At 37.3% G+C, this 21,972-nt stretch overlaps 1 protein-coding gene across 4 annotated transcripts in view; it reads right to left on the bottom strand.

Moving 5' to 3' along the window:
* Positions 1 to 21,972, bottom strand: part of CDK5RAP2 (CDK5 regulatory subunit associated protein 2) — an 83,731-nt gene that overhangs the window by 5,748 nt on the left and 56,011 nt on the right. For all 4 annotated transcript variants that reach the window (XM_026059597.1, XM_026059600.1, XM_026059598.1 and 1 more), the window contains 11 exons: positions 20,508 to 21,117; positions 18,338 to 18,570; positions 15,809 to 15,857; positions 14,807 to 14,994; positions 13,512 to 13,637; positions 9,148 to 9,264; positions 7,089 to 7,278; positions 6,749 to 6,870; positions 5,137 to 5,385; positions 2,947 to 3,206; positions 463 to 609 (listed from right to left, as the gene is read on the bottom strand). In XM_026059597.1, the coding sequence (XP_025915382.1) occupies positions 463 to 609; positions 2,947 to 3,206; positions 5,137 to 5,385; positions 6,749 to 6,870; positions 7,089 to 7,278; positions 9,148 to 9,264; positions 13,512 to 13,637; positions 14,807 to 14,994; positions 15,809 to 15,857; positions 18,338 to 18,570; positions 20,508 to 21,117 (2,291 nt within the window). The remainder of the gene's footprint in view (positions 1 to 462; positions 610 to 2,946; positions 3,207 to 5,136; positions 5,386 to 6,748; positions 6,871 to 7,088; positions 7,279 to 9,147; positions 9,265 to 13,511; positions 13,638 to 14,806; positions 14,995 to 15,808; positions 15,858 to 18,337; positions 18,571 to 20,507; positions 21,118 to 21,972) is intronic.

Genomic DNA, 21,972 nt, shown 5'->3' with positions numbered 1-21,972 from the left:
CTTTTAAAAAAACTTGCTATTTTACAGCTTACACATCAAAAACATAAAAGTAAAATGTAACTCAGATTATATCAAAGTTGCTGAAGTTTCTGTTGTCACCGGCATGTACATAATCAAATTGAGTTTGGTTTTTTTATAACAAGGGAGACCAACCCTTTTTTTGTTAAAATTGAATGGTTGCCACCTGCCTATGTCTTTTGACTATCACAAACCAGGCGTTACAGACTGCATCTTTACTATGAAGTCTGTTGTGAATAACTCCCCCAGCACACACTATGATCAGGACAGAAAACCAGCATGTGTTTGGCCTTAGTCCTCAGGGACTAGAGCTACCTAAATCTGGGTATCCTGGGTTCACGATCTTCAAAAGATTTCCCCAAGTGCCATGTTCCTAACTCACGCACCTTCCTCGACACGTTACAACAGTTCAAAAAACCCAAACAAAATAAAACGTAATAGTACCTGAGCGCCGTGAATAGTATTGTGTGCAGCTTTCAGTGGAAGGGAAACTCTCCAGAGAAGTTTCAATAAACGCGCAGCCTCTTCTAAAATCTGCTGTACTGTGTGAACATTTGCAGAAAAGCTATGCAGTGATGCCTGGTCTGGAACCTATATTGTAGGATTACAGATATGTTATATTTTGCCTTTAAAATATTATGAAATTGTCATCTTAATTAATAGTGTAAATCCAGTTAGTAAGATTTCATATTTAAGATGATGTACACAGCTAGTGGATGCCACAAAAAAACTAATTTATTAGTTTAAAAAGACTGTTGAATTATACATTATGTGAAAATTTGAGGGAGGAATAAGATTTATCCTAATCAATAACCATGATTAATAATAGGTTACATTTACTAGATTTGCTATGGAAATAGTTGGCAACTCTCTTCTTTCTCCATTTGCATTTTGTGTCATGGTATTTGAAAGTCAAATGACTACAGACATCAATTTAAGCAATATAGATGTTTCTTCCTTAGCAGACCCTTTAAACTGTTCCATTTAATGCTAAAATAACTATCAGGACACACATAAAATGTTTTCCTCTGCTGACAGATGAGAAAACCAAACTGAAGAAATTGCATAAATGTGAAATAAAAGAGAAAAAGGAGGGAAAGAATGCAAGGGGAGCAAATAAATTACAAATGCAATTTTGATAGAGAAGGGGGAGGGTAGTGAAAGAAAAGCATTCACGCTTCCTGCCCCCATCCAACATATCATCTGAATACTTATTTCGCATTCTTATCTAACCAGAATCCTCCTGTCACGTAAAACGTCCCATTTGCTAAGTAATCTAAAACTTCAGTGATGCAAAAGCTTCGTAGGAAACCGCAAATTGTGAAACTTACTGCTTTTATCTTTACACCAACAAAAAAAAAAGTTAAAATCTTACAGGGAGATGACTTTTTCAGGCATTATTAGTATTTTAACTAGGTCATTTGAATACGATACTTCAGAGAGTCTTAACTGTCATCCAGACGTCGTTTTACTGTGTGAGTACATGTGATACCACAAAAAGAATTTCAGAATAGTTGTAAACTGCATCTTCAATAGCTTTACTAATTATAACAATGAAAGGGAAACAGTGAAAATTTAACCATGCAGTTATCACCTTCTGGTTTTTAAAGACTCACGGGCACGGTTTTTACAATATTTATATGATCATAAAATTGTAAGGGTGAAAGGGACCTTAGTCGCCTAGTTCACCTTCCTGCTCCAAGGCAGGAAAACTCTATATGCAGTTTTTCAAAAACATTAATGTAACCTTTTCTTAAAAGAGTGTCTCCAGTGGTAGTTATTCAACAGTGTCCCTGAGCAGTCCCCATTCCAGCATTTCACTGTTTTTACCACTGACATATTTTTCAAATGTCTGATCTCAGCCTTCCCTGTTGCAATATAAGTTTCTTAGTTCGTTATTATCTGCCATAGACATGCACAAATCATTCCTTCCCTTTTGCTGAAGCTTGTAGTTAGATTTGTCTTATTCCATCCAACCCAAATACATTGCCAGGCCACTTACTGTATTCGGGAATTAACAGTAATAAGTAATAAAAGAATAACATAAGTGAATGTTATTTTTTCCTCTTCATTTTACAGGAAAAAATAAGTATCTGTTATATACTTCCTTTCGTATATTAGTCAATACGAGGCAAACATTTAATTGCTTTAAGAATTATTATGTTTAAGACTATAGCAGGAACAACATGACTTGATATTACTGTGTCACGTGTGATGCAGAAAGGAGCATACACTACGTCTAAAAGACAAGATTTGATCATTAATAAGATATTCAAATTGCCAGACTAGCTAAGATACTGCTAAAGTATTCAACCAATACCAGGAGGTAGAAAAATATGATACAGCCCTCATTACATCATACACGTACATCAATCATTAATGTACAGTTATTACACGGTGTTGCTAGAGGGCAGAATATAGGTAAGTGGGGTACTTATCAGCTGCATATTTTCAGCTGCATATTAGCTTTCCTCTAATTGTCTCGTATTTCCCAGGCTTATCCAAAACCTTCATTATAACAAGATTGCCTTAATTATTTTTATCCTTAGGTTACTGATACACACCCTCAGTTTAAACCCCTTCTAAGCATTTTAGAGGTTTATCTGTTTGGGGGGAGGGGGGGGTTAATCATTTTCAGTGTAACAACTACCGGTTTCCATAGTAAAAGCAAGTTGTTCCACCTTATTTTAAGTTGCAAGTGAGATTGCTTATTAAAGAACCAGAATGAACCGATCTACCCATAGCTTCATTAGCCCAAAATTACAAATAGGTGCCTGCATCTAGATGAGACTTGGACTGTCAAGGTTGAGGTGCCCTGACAGTTATTCAGAGAAGCCTGCTGCACCATTTGCCCGGTTCTTTGTGTAATCTATACACCTTGCATCTCTAGGCAAAATTCACCATCCTCTAACAGCTTTCGCTGTTTACCTTTGTTCCAGGCTCCTGCAGTTTCATACCAGTGACCTCTCTTAAAGAAATCTCCATTTCTGCTAAAACCTGCTGCCCTTCTGAAATCTGTTTCCGCAGAGCATTATAATCCTCAATCAAGCCAAGAACGTGGCGTCCATTTTTGTCTGCCCACATACGATGTCCAGGCACAAGACGAGGGATACACGCGGTACTAGAAGACGATGTGCTACTGCAGTGTGAAGTGCTGTCTAAGTCATCTTTAGATGCTAAGTGTGTGCCTAGGACAGAAAAAAAGTTGTTTTAACTTTTTCTAACCTTACATGAAGAGCAGATCAACACTAGACTTCTCTCAAACAGAAAGTCTGGGATAAAGAAGATATGCATGTTTAAGAGGCTTTTGGATGTACTTGTTTTTGCTAGTGACACGCACTGTCCACCAATATTTCTGCGAGCAGCAGGGCATCTGCAAAGATTTTCTATACATCAAAATGGGAAAGAGAAGAGTATCAGCAGAAGTGAACTTAAAGAATTAAAAAAAAAAAAAAAAAATCTTCCAAGCCCTGCTTCTGTTCCTTTTTTTTTGCTGATGTTACACTTGGGGTCAGGAAGCAGGGAGACACAGCTGGTTTTCTAGTACTGAGGGCATGTATCTGGCAGCATTTACTTACATTTATGTTTTTAGCATCTATCCAAAGCCCTAGATTTCTCTCAAAATCAGATTGTACTCAGAAAATCTAAAATACACCCTGAATGAAGATGATATAATCAACAAATATAAGCTTCCCATTAAGTCTCGACAAAAAGTATGACATTCTCCTCAGCTATACCATCCGTAAGACCGTAACTATAACCTCTCTCTTCGTCACTGTATCTATATCCTCTGCACCTTCCAAATTCCCAAAATACCTGTGAGAAAAAACACAGGGTAGGAAAAGTATCACAGTACATCTAGAAAGCTAACAAATTTGACTGTGGTGTTCCAAGGAGTCTTCCTGGTCCGTATCAAACCAAGCTATCAAACCTGTATCTCAATTTTCTCAAGGAAATAACTAGCTTCTCCAGCTCTTAACTACTTAACTTGATGTAGGTCAAGAGCAACATCTAGGACTCTATCTAGAAACTTATCAGGAACAAATGCAATTTGGGGATATTGGTGGTATATATTCCTTGCCTGATAGTCACTCCATATCTACTTGATCATGACTGGCCCTAAAGAAACACCTCCATATGAAGCACATGATTGTAGTTTAGTGTTCAAGTAGTAAGGGCACAGAGAATGATAGCAATCTTTACAATTTATCTGCCACGGTCAGCATCTCCCTTACTCGTACAGAGTGGCATGGAGTAGGTTCATTATATTTTTCACCTGAAGTATGATTCTGATCAGGCATGGTGGACCCTCCAGAGAAGTAAGGTGGTAAGAAACCCTGCTGTGTCTCATGAGCTCTCACACTGCTCCTCTGATTAGTGCAGCTTGCTCCGAGTGGTGCATTTGCTTAGATAGGCATATGTGGGCAAAGTGTACGGACACAAAAAGCTCCACTATTATTCCTTCACATAACATGACGTATACCTGTGCAGGCAGGAGGGCTGGCTTTATGCTCTAAGTACAGGAAGCTGTTACTATGCAGGGTACATTAGCTGCAAGGAAGAACATTTTTGTGCCCTTTGTATCCCATACACATCTATACTGGGGCCACAGTCTAACCCTGAGTGTAAACATCACATTTTCCCCGATTTGCTAAAATGATACCGCTTAACAGTGATTGAAATAAAGATAAAATATTCCTCAAGGGCATTGAGGGGACAACTGATTTATACAGAGACCATCTTGTGCACTTATTGATCATTCCTGAGTAATACATAGTCACCCCTAACAAATGCTGTAGAGCTGTGCATTAAAAAGAAGAATCCCCAGGTAAGCAAAATTTATGGCAATTTAATGTAGGCATCCTTCCATCCCAGATACTGTCTGCAAATGCCTTTCTTGAATGAAAAGCACCTGATAGTTGGAGACTATAACACAGCACAGTGTGCATTTCACCTCCAGATGCACTAATAGCTCTAACAGGAAAGCAATTTGAGAGGCTGATAGACAGCTCCCGAATCGCGCAGTTGATGTTGTATGAGGCTTTAAGAGAAAAGAAGCATCTTTAAAGAACAAGGCATAGGCTCAACAGTATAATAAAAGCATGTATGGCACAGTACCATTCATTCCTGCATAATGCTGAGATTCTTGTTTGAAAAGGTAGTTGATATTTGCAGCTGACATTGAGCCCACTTCCTCTCTCTTTTCTTTTGAAAGCTGTTCCTCTAATTTCTCATGCAAAGTCTTGTTTGTCTCTATGCTTCTTTCAAGCTGTATTCGCAAACTCTGTATTTCAGTCAATAGTTCATGTAAGTCAAGTGGATTATTTTGATCTTTTCGAAATTCTTCTGATGCATCATGTCTGGGATCTGAAAAAATTTTAACAGAAACACTTAACATCTTTAACAATTAAAATAATATTAGCCATTATCGGAATGCTGAGCAAGTAAATTATAGCCAGCTTTATCCTCAATATTAAGAATTAACTACAAACAGTATTGAGATAATGGTTTGACAAAAAAGCAAGCCTTAATTGCTTCTACCCTCAAAAGACTTAAAGAGCTGAAAATTATTTTCACTTTGTCCATAAAAGCTAGTAAGTCTCATGCCAAAAGCAAAATTATAATAATAAGAGAATGAAGAGGATTTACAAAATTTGAAGTGCATTAATACACAGTCTGGGGAAAGAAAAAGGAACAGGTAATCTTGGAGTGAGGAGGAGGGATTGAGTACATCTGGGAGTTTAATTTTATACACTGAAGGAAAAAGAGAACAGTGATCACTTGGCAACCAGAGGAACCAATCTGCTCAGAAAAGCAAGAGCTGTGTTCATCTTTTCATAGAAGGGAGTCAGTACAGAAACAATTGCATGTATTCTTTCACACTGAAATCAAACTGTTCTCCAGAGAGCAGGAAGAGGCTCACAACAGCAGAGGACGGTGCTGCTACTCTCTAATTATGTTATGAGTTCCGCAAGGAAACTTGCTTCTATCCCTGAGACAGCTTTGGCTTAAAGCCCTATGCCAACAAGTAGGAAGAAAAATTAGTTTCTACATGAACTCCTAATTGGAAATTTGCTGGATCCTATAGAAAGCATGCAGTAAAGACCATCTTTCTGGTCTGGTAAAGATGACACTTCTACCTAACCATAACACCAACTATGCGGTGGTGTAACTTCCTTAAAGGGGTAGGAAGAGTAGGAAGAACTCATATAAGTCTCATTTCTACCCCTCACCTTTAGTGAGGAAAACCACATGGGAAATGATTAAATGTCTCATTTAGAAAGCAGTGCCAGCACTTCTCTCCAGCCCTAAAGAGAAGACACTACTCCCATATTCAGTCTTAAGAGAAAGCACAAGCTAGCTGAGTAAGCACCAGCTGCGGGAATGGAACAGCATGTGTTTAGATGACAAGTAAATACTCAGTATCCCCATGAAGCTTATTCAACCTGAGCCACTGCCTCTTCAATACTGGCAGTTAGCTTAGCTAACAAGATAAAAGAAACGTTGGTGTGCCTACTCAGAACATAATTGCACAGCTCAACCTCACAGCTATACTCTTATGTAAAAAATAGCATTCTGTCCTCAACTTGTCACTTATACTTTCTCTAGCAGATATAGGTAGAAGCAAAGAAATACTGACCCAGCCCTACTGTCCTTTGACAAGATCATATTCAGAGAGGGAAGGGTTGCAAGGGCCAAGAACTGTATAGAAACAATCGTGCATTTATACCTGTCTTCCTTCTCCTTGCTTCTTCCAACTTTTCATAGACCTTGAGCTCAATTCGGAGTGACTGCAGTAATTTGTCATTCTCAGAGAGCTGATGTTGCTTTACATTCGCTTCTGTTTGCAACCTGTAATGTTCCAATGAACCACTAAGTTAAAAGTTAAATTCTTCTTATTCTTCATTTCAAAATCTAAAATCCATTCCCCTTTCTTCCATAATTTTTCCTTTGCCTTTTGAATATAGCTATGCACCTCATTAATGTTAATGGCCATGGCTAAGCACATGCATGTCACACTGACAATTTTCTTCTCTAAATGAATGTCTAAATGCGGACCGAATCAATACCTGTTTAATTCATTACGACTGCTGTAAATCTCACGCGTCAGATATCTGGTTTCATCCTCCTTTTTGCCAATTTGTTTTTGCAATCTTTCATTTTCTTTCTTGATGCATTCATAATCCTTGTGAAGATGCTCAATGACTGCATTCTTCTTAGAAAGGGATTCTCTTAACTTTTCATTTTCCTTTTGTTTATCTGCAACAAGAATAAATACAAGGTATTTGCAATGCCCACAACACACTGAAGCCATGCTTTTAAACAAAATCAGCTTTCTTAGAGATGGACAAAGTAACAGCTGCTCTTGTGAGCACAGGATTTCAGTATTTTGATTTTTTAACTATTTTTGGTAGATGCATTTTCTGTAACAGTACAACATTCAACCCCCAGGACTTCCAAAGGATTCAATAAACAAGCTCAATAAAAACCTGTGTACAACCTGATAAGGCAAATGCCCCCAACACCTCTTGAAATTGTTCAGAAGGACAGCATTCAAAAACTTGTGGCAGCATGTTCCCAAAGAGGTACATGAATTTTGCCTAGCCTCACCAAATAACAAATTCGACTTCTTTTTAGGAAGGAAAGAGCTGACTGGGGTTTTTCCCATCTCTTTGTCCCATAGCAACCCCTCCATCCTCTCCTTCCTTACCTGCTAACTCTGTCATACCAGTCCTTCTTTCCTTAGAAAAAGAGATTCCCCCAAACTGATTCAGTGGCAAAGAACTGTTGATAGGGACAACTGATGATATTGAGATATCTACTACCAGAGAGGCTTAAGGGACAAATAACCAAGTTTGTGACCCTAGGTTTAACACTGGAAAAGGAGGCGGCAACCTTGGCAAAGAAACAACAGAGAGGAATTGTTCCATTTCCTGACAGCTAGAAATTCACTCATCTTCAGCAGACTCGTCAAAAGTGTATGAACATGGTAATTCCCATGTGCTATTAAACATGTGCATCCCCAGCCTTTCACTACTGAAGAGGTCAAAGCTAAGACCAGACAGAAAGCACTTGAGACTAAAGCAAGCGGGAGATACTTAAGAGGCTTTTCTTTCTCCAGTGGGTCCAGGAAAAAAAAAAGGAAAAGAAGCCCACAAACTCCAGAGACACTGGCATTATTTTAAAACACAAGGGCAAGAATGCTTTATTCATCATGGTTCTTACACAAAGAAACCCTGATATTATCATATCATACATATCATATTGTCAAACATGAAAACAAACAAAAGCATTAACATCTTGTATTAATAAAAAAGTAGAACTTGAACAAACTGTTAAGCACCAAGAAGTGCTAAACAGATGAGAAAATGCATGACTCGAAGAAGCACAAGTACTTTTATGCAAATTGACTCTACATTGCCCTGAAAATATAGATACTTATAATCTAATTTTAGCTTAAGCTGCCTTTAAGAACTGCTAGTTGCTGGTTTTCTTGGGGGAAAAGAATAGGATAGACTTGTAATGATCTCTCTTCACAGTTGTGAAGATAAGGAAAGTTTAATGTTAATCTAAGAGATTACAAATACTTCTGAATTGTTTCCCTCAGTTCTGTTCTCTTGTAAAGTGCTTCCAAAAAGAAGATACTTAATCTGTCCAGTCAACCCTCTGCAGCAGACTCCTGAGCCTAGGAGTAATTAGTTTGTTTCCCTTTGCAAGTCTTCTGTATTGAATGGTTGCATTAACAAAAATAATTCTAGTCTATTTTCCATGTCTTTTTTTTTTTTTTTTTAAAGGACTTCAGGACAGAGGCATGGGGAAAAGGAAGCAGGAAAACAGTACTAAAAAGCACAGAGAGAAGAAAAAAAAGAACATATAAAGAGAAAGCAATGCAAAAAGAATGAAGAAATGAAAGCACATATAAAATTGAAAATGCTATGAATAAACAGAAAGAAGGAACATTGCTCCATCTCCTTCACTGTTAAACCCGTTTGAATGCTTTAAGTATGGAATTTCAGACGTGGGAAGAATAGGGAGGCCAATTTAATAAATGGACTCTAAATACATCACTGTTTGCTAATTTGGAATGAGTTGCAGTCTACTCTTGTAAAGCATAGTTTTACATTTTACCTCTGGATCCTTTTGCTAGCATTGCATTCAGAACTTGATTTTGCTTCCTCAGGAAATGAATTTCAGAAGTCAGGGAATTATGTTGCTCTGAGCCATGGATAAAAATGTTTGCTGAACCTATAAATATATACATAAAAATGATTTATGAGTCATCTCTAGGTCATTAAATATTAAACTTTCCAGACAAGAACAATTTAAAAAATTAAAGAAAAAACATGCTATGGAAGATATTTATCCCCTATATATTTTGAAGGTTATCACCACAAACTGAGAGGCAATTCAGGTTAATGCCAAGTGACTCAAAGCTCTGCATCAAAATACCTCCCATCACTGGTCAATCATTAAAAAATTGCAAAATCACCCCTAGTAGTTTTTACCTATCAGGCAAAAATGCAACAGGACAAAATGCAGGAGTATTTTCTAACACTGCTGTTCTTTTAAAATGATGTAAACTGTACAAAGGCCTACGGTATTCCATAAAATTCTTATTTCAGTATTCTGCTGTTCATACTCTGTTGTATTTAATGCTACCATTATAGAGGATAGCTAGATGATACAAACTAATCCACAGTGGGTAATGTAGGAATTAAAGGTAGTAAATCTGAGAACACATTTGCTACCATGCCAGTCTAGAACATAAAGCTGGAATCACGGTACTTGCCTCTGATTACCAACTGAGAACACATTTATGATCGCAGGGATGGAGGCTCATCAGTCTTAAATTTAGGTAACTAGGGCTTCTATCAATAGTCAATGGGAGAAACAGGCACGTCCAGAGAGTGACCCATCTGATGTAACCTCTGCACGCCTCTCTGCGGATGAGTTGCGCTGTCCTCTGAAGAGGCATGCTCCTCTCCAGTGCCACCAAGAGGAGCTCTGGGGAACCAGCACAGGTTTAGATGTCTGACTTCTTGAAATTTAAGGTGGATAAATCCTATTCTGAGGATCTTGTGGCACTAGTCACATGAATTTAACTGCTAAATTGAGTGTCCAGCTGGTCAAATTCCAGTCTGGGTATTGTATTTACGCTGTTCATCCCACAGCAATGTGTAATGTCACAGTGCATTCTGGAAACTGCCTTATTCCACTCTCAAGGTAGCTGCCTCTGAAATGCAAGTGCAGTAATTGTTATTGCCCCTTATAACCTATTTGTAGTCAGTAAAACACTTCAGGACCCACAGGAATTAACATTACTATTAAAAGTATTTTTCAGTTGATTGGTTGTCCCAGTACCTGCTATGCTTTAAAGCTTCAGATAACTATAAGTGTGTCAACTATTTGGTTGATAGAGAAGTAACTGGTTGGCAAAAAATTAGCTGAATATATGAGGAGGATGCCTTTCAGCTCTGGCAGTTCAGCTCAATTTGATGTGCTGCACTTCCTCTGAGTAATCTCATTTTATTGTAATCCCAATTGAGGCTTTTACTCACTACCTAACTGGGATGTAGTGTGCCATGATACGCACCTCTTGTCGTTACTGAAAGACTCAAAGGCTCTAGAAGCCTGGCACTAATGGCATTTTACTATCTATATGTTAAAGAGTTGAGGTAGCTACGTGAACTCAAAAGGTTTTTTCCTTTCAGTTTTTAACAAAGCAATTCAACTTGAAGTGGCAAAGCTTGATGGTCTCATCTTGATTCTAATTTAATTTATTGCCCATCACCCAGCTTTATCCTATTTGAAAAGTTATGCTATCACAGTCCTACTGAAAAGCTTTAGAATATAACTATTAGTTATCTTACATAATAAGGGATAATGTAGATCCAGTGGTAATAAGGCCACAATCCTGCAATCTGACCCACTACTGGGACTACTACTTCTGTGCAGAACCCTGCTGACATCAATTATACTCTCCATAGATGCAAAGGTCCAACTAACCAGAGCATCAGGACCTACAATTGCAGTACCCTGAGTTTCCATTATGTTACGTGCTGAAAAAGTGAGTGCTAAGGAAGTGTACCTTGAAGGTTTCAAAGGAAACACTGACTGAAGGACAGACACTGTAGAAAATCACAGCAAAGGGGAAGGAAATAAATATTCATTCCCAGATAAAGTAAAATAAAAAGGTACTAAAGCTGAAGATAAGTCTGAGTATATACATTAGTTACTTATGGGTTATAAAAAGCAAACAAAAAACCTTTTTAATGTTAACTGCTGTTAATAACATTTGAAACCAAGGAAACTCAAAATTAAACCTTTGATTTTATTTTGAAGTCTAACATTTGAAATGATTGAAGCAATTATTTTAGTTCTACTTGCACTTCAAATCTCAGCTCTATAGTAATGATGTAGTCATTACCAGCACTTTTGTCATTTATAGAATACTAGAAGCCAAGAGGCATTTAAATACTTAGAAAATCTAAACACCAGAAGCAGCATGGCAAAAATAGTGGGCAGATGTGTGCGTAGACATACAACATATAACAGAGAGACGGGAATAATTCTCTGTATTAAATTTTGTTGAACAAACAACTCAAAAGAAAATGAATTTAAGAGGCTCTCATTAACAATTAAGTATGTTACAACTCTGTTTTGCTTTTTAAAGGAAAACAAAGTAAGGATATTAAGTAAAAAGTAAAAAATTGTTTTTAAAGGTTATGTCTCAAGGCTAAGATCTGCTTCAGTATCACATAGGAGTTTCTTTTTACACTGGAAGTCAGTAACATTTAGCTACTTTTTCCCTTCTCCAAATTTTTCCTCCATGCATTGGTAGGTGTACTAAGGCAGCAAGAAGACAGATGGAAGGCTTAAGACAGTTTATAAAGAAAATATACTTTCACTGGATTAATGGATGCCCTTGCCAGAATCTTTACGAAGCTGTAAAAGAGTTGGAACTGTTTCAGTGTGGTTATTTCATGAGAACAGCATGCCCTTCCAGCAGCGTAAATACTTCATGAATGAAATGGATGCTTTTTATACACCTTTCCATCAGTGTAAATTATTCTTGAAAGCAAGCTGCCATTTGTAGGTAGTATCCATTTAAACAACAAGAGAAATGGATCGTGGAGATGATGTAAAACATAATGAATCTAATGTCAATATTAGTGAAATTGAGTAAGAGGAAAGCATGTATGTCTTTATTGCCTGCTTCCATTGTGAGTAATATTGCATATTAATCAATTGTCCTATGGGGGAGAGTGTGGGAAGGAGAACAAGAACAAAGCAAAGTGTGGGAAAGCAGGCCTGGTACTGTGTGCTTGAAAAGGTGCTGCGAAAGCCCCCTTAGTGAGAGCCTGGCTACCTTCTTGTGAAAAGTTTTAAATGTACCACAGAGCTTGGCTTTCAAAGATGTTAAATACCAACAACAGAGAGCAGTGACTCTGAATTTGCATTCCTATTTTTAGTCTTTTTCATCCACTGATGTATATTAGAGTTTGGAATGAAAACCATCTATGTTAAAATTTTCATCAGTTTCTGTCAGGTATTTTCATTAAAAAACTCACAGTGTTGTTTTGTGTAGCACACATTTATCACACCAATCAATTCAAATGACAAGCTGAATACCATGGCCTAGACTCTGTGTTCCATTAAGGCTATTTTGTCCCAGCATGTAAGCACCTATTTGCTTTAAAGCAGTCAGAAAATTCCAGAGGAGGAATCTCCAACAGGCCTGTTAGCAGCGGCAGTGTACTGATCATGCCTGATATAAAAGCAGAAGAGGTAAGAAAGCTAATTCCACAACATTCAAACTTTGTTTCAATAGTAACAATGTAATTTAGAGCAAAGCAACTTCTCCTCTACTTATACCAGGCCCAGGCCACACTGAAATTATCCTGATACCACTGGCTTCCTCACCTGCAACTGCCCCTGACCGGACATAGCAGAGAATTAAAATAAAACGACATCCTAAAAATCAGAACGCAAAACCTAAAATCAAAGTCTATTGTGATCTAATGAAATCCAAAAGACAAAAAATACATGCTGTTAGCTGATAACAGGACTAGAAGGATCTTTCAATTTTCTGGATGAAATTCAACCGTGGTATCATCAAATGGCATAAAACTACCTGATAACACTCAAGTCCTGCTCTCTAGGCAACCTGTGCAACTACAGGTGTGAGGGCACCTGGTGTACCTGTATCCCATAGAAGATTTGTGCATCAAAACTGGACACACTTCAAGCAATGGAGCCAAGGAAGGGGCACGTTAGATCTGTGTTTATGACACTCCACAGGCAGCGTGGAAAAGCTGCGCCTGCTGCCAGAACTCAAGATACAGCAGTATTCAGAGGAAAGCACCTCATTTTCCAACTGTAAAGGCGTGGGGTTTACTCAAAAAAAGCATACAAAGATTTCCAACAGATTTTGATCCTTTAGACTTCAAGCAGAAAAGGTAGATTTCATTCACAATGAAATAACTTCTTACCTTGATCTAGTTCTTTGTCTGTTACTTGTCTTTCAAGCTGCTTCCTCAGTCTCTCATTAGTTTTTATGGAGTCTTCTAAACGTTGTCTCAGGATTCGAATTTCTTGCAGATGCTCCATTAATAGCTCTAAATAAACCAAGAGACCACTTTTTATGTAGAGCGAATGACTGTATTCCTATCCACTGTGTACTCCCATCATACCTGATGTGTATTAGGACTAAAAAATGATACAGAACTGTTAAAAATGGCAGACATTAAATATCTGGCTCCACAACAGTATTTTTTCATATACTACACAAACCATGCCTTTAGTGAAATACGATGAAACAGTCTTGAAACTCCTGTTCTATGTTTTAACTTACATGAATGTCCTGTTTTAAGATTTTTTTTTTATTATTTCTTCTTCCTACAAAACTGTAGCAGATTATAATTTTGCTTAGTTAAAATTTTCCCTGTATCTGGAAGTGAATTCAAAGTTCTGAAATACAGCTTCGCATTTAGACTCAACGCACCAACTGCATACATTTTTCATTATAACAATGGGAAGCTTACTAGGGTAACTCAGATATAAATTTAACTTTGACTTACACAACGCACACCTTAATAAATAAATCTGTTCTATCAAGTTTCATTACAGTACCTTTTCCTTCTTGCTTTGCTGTTCCATGATTTTTGTTCCATCGGCTGTAAGTTTCGGCTTTACTCAGGAACTTATCTGTTCTAACTGTCACTACCTTATTTGTCAGTTTATCCATGTCATACACTCCTGGTTTAGTCTGCAATATTTTTCTCCTGAACAGTACGTGCTATCTCAGCTATTAAATTTTCATCACTGCCTATAACAAACTACCGCAAGCATCACTTGTGCTTAGCGAAACTATCCAGGTCAAACATGACACCACTTATTAATTATGCAGCACTTACAATTCTCAAGGAAACACAACACTGGCTTTTATAAAATTAGAAAAATTCTCTTTTTCAATGTAATAATCTCTTGACAATTGTCTATTTTCCCTCATAACTTGTCTGTTTAAAGACCGTCTGGAGTACTGTAAAAGATGATAGTCTAAAACAACAAAGATGCAAAATATCATAGTTAATTTTGTTTCAAACAGGAGGTAGTTCTAATCATTGTCATCTTTGTCTGCCTTATTACTGAAAATTGCAATGATTATGCAAAATAATGGAAAGCTGAAAAAGACAAACATTCCTCATTATTTCTTAATTAGTTCCCTTGTGTCTTATTTATCACATTTCCCCAATATCTAGTCAGTCTTCAGGGGGAAAAAAATTACCTGGAGGGAACTTGTTTGGCAGAAGTGCCAGTATGCCATGCTGTCCTTCTGCTAGGTCATGCTTGTGCTCCGGTGATCCAAGAGATGACTTTTCTGACATATCAAAGTCAGACAAGCTATGAAAAGCAGACGGGATAGGTGATTCATCCTTAAGTTGCTGGTACACTGTGGTGTTCTCCTCCTTACCCCTGTGTGCCAAACAAAACATTTTTAAACACAAAAATGATTTAATTACTTTGGAAGTACGATAAACAGAAAGAGCATGGTGTCAAATTTACAGGACACGGGTAAAGCAAGAGATTTATGAGACAGAGCATGAAAATCCTCTGTGCATCAGAGGTATGTATCGAGACTGAAATTCAGACCTCAATGAAGTCAGCAGGAATAATCAACGGACCTCAAGCCTAGCATTCACAATCCAGCCCTAGCCTATCTTAAGTCACCTTTGTGTCAAGGGGAGTGAAAGCTGCCTTGAACGGGCAGCTGAGGATTTCTGTAGCACCAGAGAATCCCAGGCTGGCATAAAACCAACACAGAGCAGCATAACAACACCTGCTCTCTTCACCTTCAGCATAAGGGGGTTTTGAGAAGGAAGCTAGACAGCACTGTACTTCAGCAATCCTGAGCCAGCTCCAAGGTCATGGAAACAGAAAGGTAGCTGACTGTCCCTTCTAGCAGCTGCAATTAGGATAAAGCCTAAATATACACACCAGTGTATCACAGCACACTAGTGAATGCTTTAGGTGCGCTAACGAAAGGAACAATCTTGGTAGCATGATGCCTCACTTCAGTATCTCAGTCGTTTGCCGAGATGTAGGGAAAAAAGCCTGAGTTTGTTTTCTATGAATATTTCATTAAAAAACGGATATTAATGAAACAGGCAACATATGAAAAAGCCCTCCCAAAAAGTAATACAGTTGAAGTTGTGCTACAGAACGTGGAGCATCCTTACCAACTTATCAAACAATAGTATATTTAACAAACATTCGGTAGTGCTCTTACCTTTGAGATAATTCATAAAGTTTAGTAACTTCAGTACCTATTGATTCTCCTGCAAAACAGAAATATCTGATTAAAAACAGATATTGAAATTAATATTTTTTCTCTTCCATCTTAAAAATTTTATTGAAATATATAGAGTAGTAAATAAAAGAGAATTTAGAGAAGTCAACAGATATTCAACGCAGCGTGTGTATTAATGCCAAATGCTGTACATGAGCAAAGCCATTTATAGCACAGTAACGAAGCAATAACTTGCCCTGGAGTTCAAAAAAATGATTAAGGATGACTATGTACCACATGTGCCAGATTTTACAGCCTTACTGTTTTAGTTAACATACAAATGTAAAACATTGTGCTGCATCATGAAAGAAGAATTAGGGGTACATACCATTACTTCTTCATTAAAACATACATAAAAAAACCAATTCCATCTCACTTGGATTTTGCCCACCTGCAGTCAGGCTAACCAACTGTCCTTAATAAACAGGCACACACGGGCGTTTGCCTGCAATACTCTCAGAGGCATAGCATGTGACCATAAGCACGATTCAGTGCTAGAGACCTGAACTCAGACACTAATTTGAATAAGGAAATAAGAATTTTGTGGTGTCACCTTCGTTCCCCGTACTGTAAAATTTTTCTGCAATTAAGCAAAAGTGGTAGGTAAGAGCTGCACAGCTGAAATTTCAGGGGAATGAACTGAAGGTCAGGATGGAAATGCAGAGACAGACGGTTGTTTATGCTTCTTCTTTACAGTCAATTCTTAGCAAGCTGAATGTTCTTTATAACCCTACAAACATCATTTTATTTTAATGTGTGATTCAATGCAACACCATTGTGTTAGATATATTGAATTGTCTCAGTTGTCAGTGACTTTTCATAGTATATAGGATACCATCTGTTGGTTTGGGGTTTTTTAAAGGCATTTAATGTTTATTCACTACACAATCTTCTTATTTGTAATGCAAAGAATCTCTGCAGCCACTGAAATCATTGAATAGACTCAATCTTTTATTATACTGCTATGACACACTAGCCATAATACCTTTTCCTCATATACAGCTCCTTTATATGAGCCAATCAAAACTGCAACATGCTGCCACTCTCTTTAAAGAAAGGCAGAATACGGACCACTGTATGCTGGGCCCTGAATGTTTCTGAACAAAGTGATCTTCTAGAACCAATTGCCGGAAGATATAGGAGTCAGGGTCCCTAAGTGTTTGACTGAAGATGTCAATTTTGCAGCTGACATCTGTGGAAGTATTGCCAGTAGTTTGGGTCAGAAAAGGTCACCCTTGTGAAAATAAGAAAAGGGTTTTCTTGCTGCATTTTACTTACGTTAGCATTTCTTTTCCATCGCTTTGCCACTAATTTTCTTCAAAATAAGGGGTGAAGGTAATATGCATGACCCTCTTTTTCCTCAGGGGAGAAATGTCAATTTTGATGACTATTTTATGACATATGGTGACATTTTAACTCTCTATTATGAAGGACATAAACCTCCCTTTTCTTAACCAGACAAGCCATTTGACAGCAAGGTCCAGGTCTCAGACAAAATAATTAAAAATGTAAGGAATAATAAAGCTCCTGAGATGGCTTCTTAGATATTTAAGGCTCTGCTATTCCAACTTAATGTTTTGCCCAGCAATAGGTACAAATTGCATTAAACAGTCAACAGGACAAGAGCATTTTCAGGTGTGTAAACTCCCATTTTCCAGACAATATGCAAATTCTCACTGATCGCTAAAAGGGCTTTACTTACTGACACGCATTACAATATGTCCCTTCTGGTGTATAGACTCCATTTAGCACTGGTAATTCTCTCCCACCAAGACAACACTTCCCGTGTTGGCTTCTCCTAGAACACCTGCTCATGAGGCTCCCATTCTATTATTTTGCCCTGCAGAAAGCCTCAGATAGACACTGATTTTCAGTACAACAGTTTCTTAATTTTATGAGCTGTTCAAAATTCTGAAAGGAAGTATTCTCCTCTGCCTCCAGACCAAACAGATTTTCCTCACTCCTACTCTGATCTTCTAGAGTGAGCAACTTGGGTGGGGTTCTCCATGAAGCCTAAGCCTCTTTTTCTTGGTGCATGCAGTGACAGATGATTTTCTACCTGCATACAATTCACTTCTGTTTTTTCTATGAGAATATCAAATAACATAGAAATCAGTACAGTATTGTCTTCATAACTGATCCTCCATAACTGTCCAGTGTAAGATTCCTGGTGGATTCTTCCAAAGCACTGGCCACAGAAAATTGGCTAGATGGACTACAATATGATAATTTCGTCTTTTGTTGGAAAAACGTAGCTCAGCTCTCTGCAGCATATTCACCTTTCTTGCAAGTGCCTGAACTACAGGGGAAAAACCTTCAGAAACCTGCAATTTTTCTTTTTAGTTAAACACAGATTGTGTTAAATACCAACTGTGAATTAAGCTAATGGAAAGACTTCAGTGGAAATACCTTGAAATTTTGAGACTGTTAATATACCTCAGACAAGAAGCCCAAAATACTGTTACTTACCATACAGGAATTTCCTTTCTAGCTTCTCAAACAATAGTACACTTTGATTCAGCTGTTCACGGAAGCCTTCAGCAACATAATAATCTACATCACTGGCTTGAAGCAGTTCCTCAAAAGCTTTAATAAGGCTGGTCAGATGTTGATGGTAAGTGACACAACTGCTGCGGATCTCTTTAATTTGTTGGCGTTGAAAGGAGAGTTCTCGAGCTTGTGAATGAACTAACGAATCATATCTGAGAAAAAGAAATTATCTTTGAAAGCAATTTTCTGACCATAAATAACATTTAAATATAAAGTGAATTAAAATTGTATTTCTAAGCTCTAATTTTATGTTACTCAATTTTCATTCAGAACGCTCTTACAGCCACAATGACAAATGTATTGTCTCTAACTGCTGAGTTTTCTATTTATGGGCATAACCTGTGGGTTATTATTCTTTACCTAACTGCTTCATTTATAAGATGGGCAGAAACTAGAATGATGAACTTGTTTGTTTGCCTGGAAATAACCTGGATGGCATGTAAAAGTGCTAAAGTAAAACAAATGAAAGTGAATACATGAAAAGAATTTTTAAGATTATACTTGTTCTTCCTAACTGGTTCTTTTGATTCATTACAGAAGAGCAGATGGAGCTGTCCATTCTTCTGAAACTTTATATACTGGCTACCAGGAGCCCACTATTGGACTTTCTGAGCTGATGGTTCATCCAGTCTGACAAATTCTAGACCTCTCTGTATGTTTATTACCAGAGACATGACCATGACATAGTATAGTCTTGTCTTTCACAAGCCAGGATATAAATTTCAACTCAAATCAACTGAATTCATTCTGCACTTGTGAACATACAGGTCCTCTTTATATTGCAACTGTCTGTGTCACTGATACACTTCTTTCTACAGAAGCATACACATTAGCGGAGGGAGAGAAAAAGGCAGAGGGTCTGAAAAAAGTGTGTGTGTGGGGGGAATTAAACAAAATATGGGGCATAAACAAGAACTACCACAGTGTGGGTTGTTATGGAATTCTTATTCTCATTTGTATAGGAAGAGATACATAACTCCTTTTTCAGTCAGTCACTTATGACTTATGCAGTTATCCCAGACAGTGGCAATAGAAACTTTGCAGCAATCCCTACTGTCTCATTCCTTAATTTATACAATTAGATCTTCTTTTGTAACACAGATGAGGTATATTTTCAAAGTATGTAAATTTATATGAACTACATATCAGGAGTGTACTTTACAATAGCAATACTAAAAGAGATATTGTTGTCCCTGGTGGTGGTTGCTCAATGTCTCCAAATATTTCTACTCAAGCATTCTGAAGAAAGCCAACGGGCTGAATACCATTCTCTTCCATTGTAAAGACCCTCAGGAAAGCAATGATACCAGAGCCAGAAAAGAAGTTTGGTACTATGCGACCACATTTAATGTCTGTGATTTATATATATGCTATCCAAATTGCTGCTCTCAGTCTTTCCATATGAAAAGCAAGACTGATACTTTCCAGCCTCACATGAATGATTTTCCAGCTTATGAATTTATGCTATAAAACTTCATTCATTAATTTCAATACATATCTACCTTCACATCCTTCAAAGGAAGGTACTACTTCACACAATGCAAAATAAATTATAACCAGAGTCTAAAATTCTTATTTTACACATAAAGTGTGGTCACACAAACAGAGGGGATAGCATGAATCTGTCAGTCAGTTGTCCACAGAAGTATTTCTGGTTTAGAATTGATGTTGAATTTTCTTATTTTTGTCACTAGCAAAAATAAATCTGAGTGATGCAAAACTGTAATGGACCGATTTTAGAGGTCATCCCTTCTCAGCCAGTAACCTGAAGAGAGCTGACTCAAGCTCAAGAGACCACATCTTGCAGCAAAGAAAGTTGTGGGTTTGGGGTGTGGGGAGAGACACATAAGTCTGGCATAGAATCATTATAGAGCAGGGGAGGACTTCTGTAGTAAGAAAAATAGTATTTTTTATTTCAAGGCATCTTTTAACTAAACATTTCAGTTGCTTTATGTTAATGTTAGTGAAATTTAGCCTTTACCGTAACAATGTGCTTGTATGTGAATAAAATGATCTTCACATTACCTTCCTATATTATTGCTGTTGCTGTTTACAAAAAGGAACCTGAAACAGTAATGACATTACTCACTTGGATGGTGATGCTTCTCTAAGTTTGTTTTGAAGACGATACACCTCATCAAGAAGATGCATATTTGCAATTTGCTCTTTTTCGAGTTCTGCCTCATTTGCTGATAGTACATCCTTAAGATTTTGTGTTGTCCATGTATCAGGTGTTTCTGAGGTCTGCGAATTCCTATTTTCTGTGTGGATCTCATAACCCATCTGCTGATGTACACTAGAATATGTTTTAGTTTCTTGCATAGCAGTAGCAGTATCTTGCAATTGTATAACTTGTTCTTCCACAGGCAAGGCTGTGTCACTCAGAACTATATTGGACATATCACTTGACAAAAGCTGGTTAGAGGTCTGTAAATGAACCACGAACATTTTGTACTTTTCAAGCTCAGACTTCATATTCTTAATTCTTTGTTTCAGTTCTTCTATATCATCTATGACTTCACAGTCATCAAGTGCATCTGTACTTGTTACACTTAATTTGAGAGAAAGCAGGCTCTTGGAACCTGAGTAAGTTGTGGCTGAGTCAATGTCCTCATGTTCCTTGGAATAAAACTCTTCATTTATCTCTTTTAATGAATGCTGGATATTCATGTTGCTTAGGTTATGATGATTTTCAATTTCTGAAAAACAGGAGGCTTGTGTGTGAACATTAATATTTATCTATCTGCCATTCTGTTCTTAACAGCACTAGAATGAACTCATTTGCTTCTATAATAACAGAGTAAAAATGTGGAATAATTATGAACTATACTATACTTGTTTTGGACTTCCAACCTCTTTCTATGATCTGCCCATTAATTCAACTTGTGCATCAAATGTTCCAACCCCCGATCAGCTTTCAAATAACCAATATTCAAAATATATCTCCTTTCCTTTCCTAAAAGATTTAAACTTACATTTGCTATATTCAGTCCTGAATCAGAGACACTGATGAAGTCCAGTCCTTTCCAGCCACAAAGATGAGAACCTCAAACATAAGGCATTGAGATTTAAAAGTAGACTCTATGACTTCAAATAGCTCTTCCTAAAAATTCTAATTAAATATTCTTTTTCTCCTCACTTCAAAAATCTGTACAAAACCAACTGGAACATAAAGCCAGCAGAAGTTTAAAAAGATTATCAACAAAAGAGTAAAACTTGAAAAAGAAGCTCTAATGGCTTCTTTTTAAAAAGTGTCCTAAACAAAATCCATAAAAAAGTTTGGTGTTAAAGGTTTTCCTGGCACTCACTTGGCACACACAGGACAGCTCCTAGTTGACTTTGCCATTCATAAGTAATGCAATCAACCCAGACTCAGACCAATAAAAGTTATATATTCCTACATATATTCTATGCTTATAGTTCTGTGTAAGTTGAGAGCTGTATGTGTAAGCATCTAAGAAAATGGTATTTTCTGGTTACCAGTAAATTAAATTCTCCTCTTCTCCTAACTCTGCAAGAGATCACTATGACTTAGAACCTCCCTTTTGGGATAC

Source organism: Apteryx rowi, unplaced genomic scaffold (genome assembly GCF_003343035.1).
Source record: "Apteryx rowi isolate R43461 unplaced genomic scaffold, aptRow1 scaffold_16, whole genome shotgun sequence".
NCBI classification, from domain to species: Eukaryota; Metazoa; Chordata; class Aves; order Apterygiformes; family Apterygidae; genus Apteryx; species Apteryx rowi.
The sequence above is the reverse complement of the archived record's forward strand: the minus strand, read 5'-3'. Positions and strand labels throughout refer to the sequence as shown.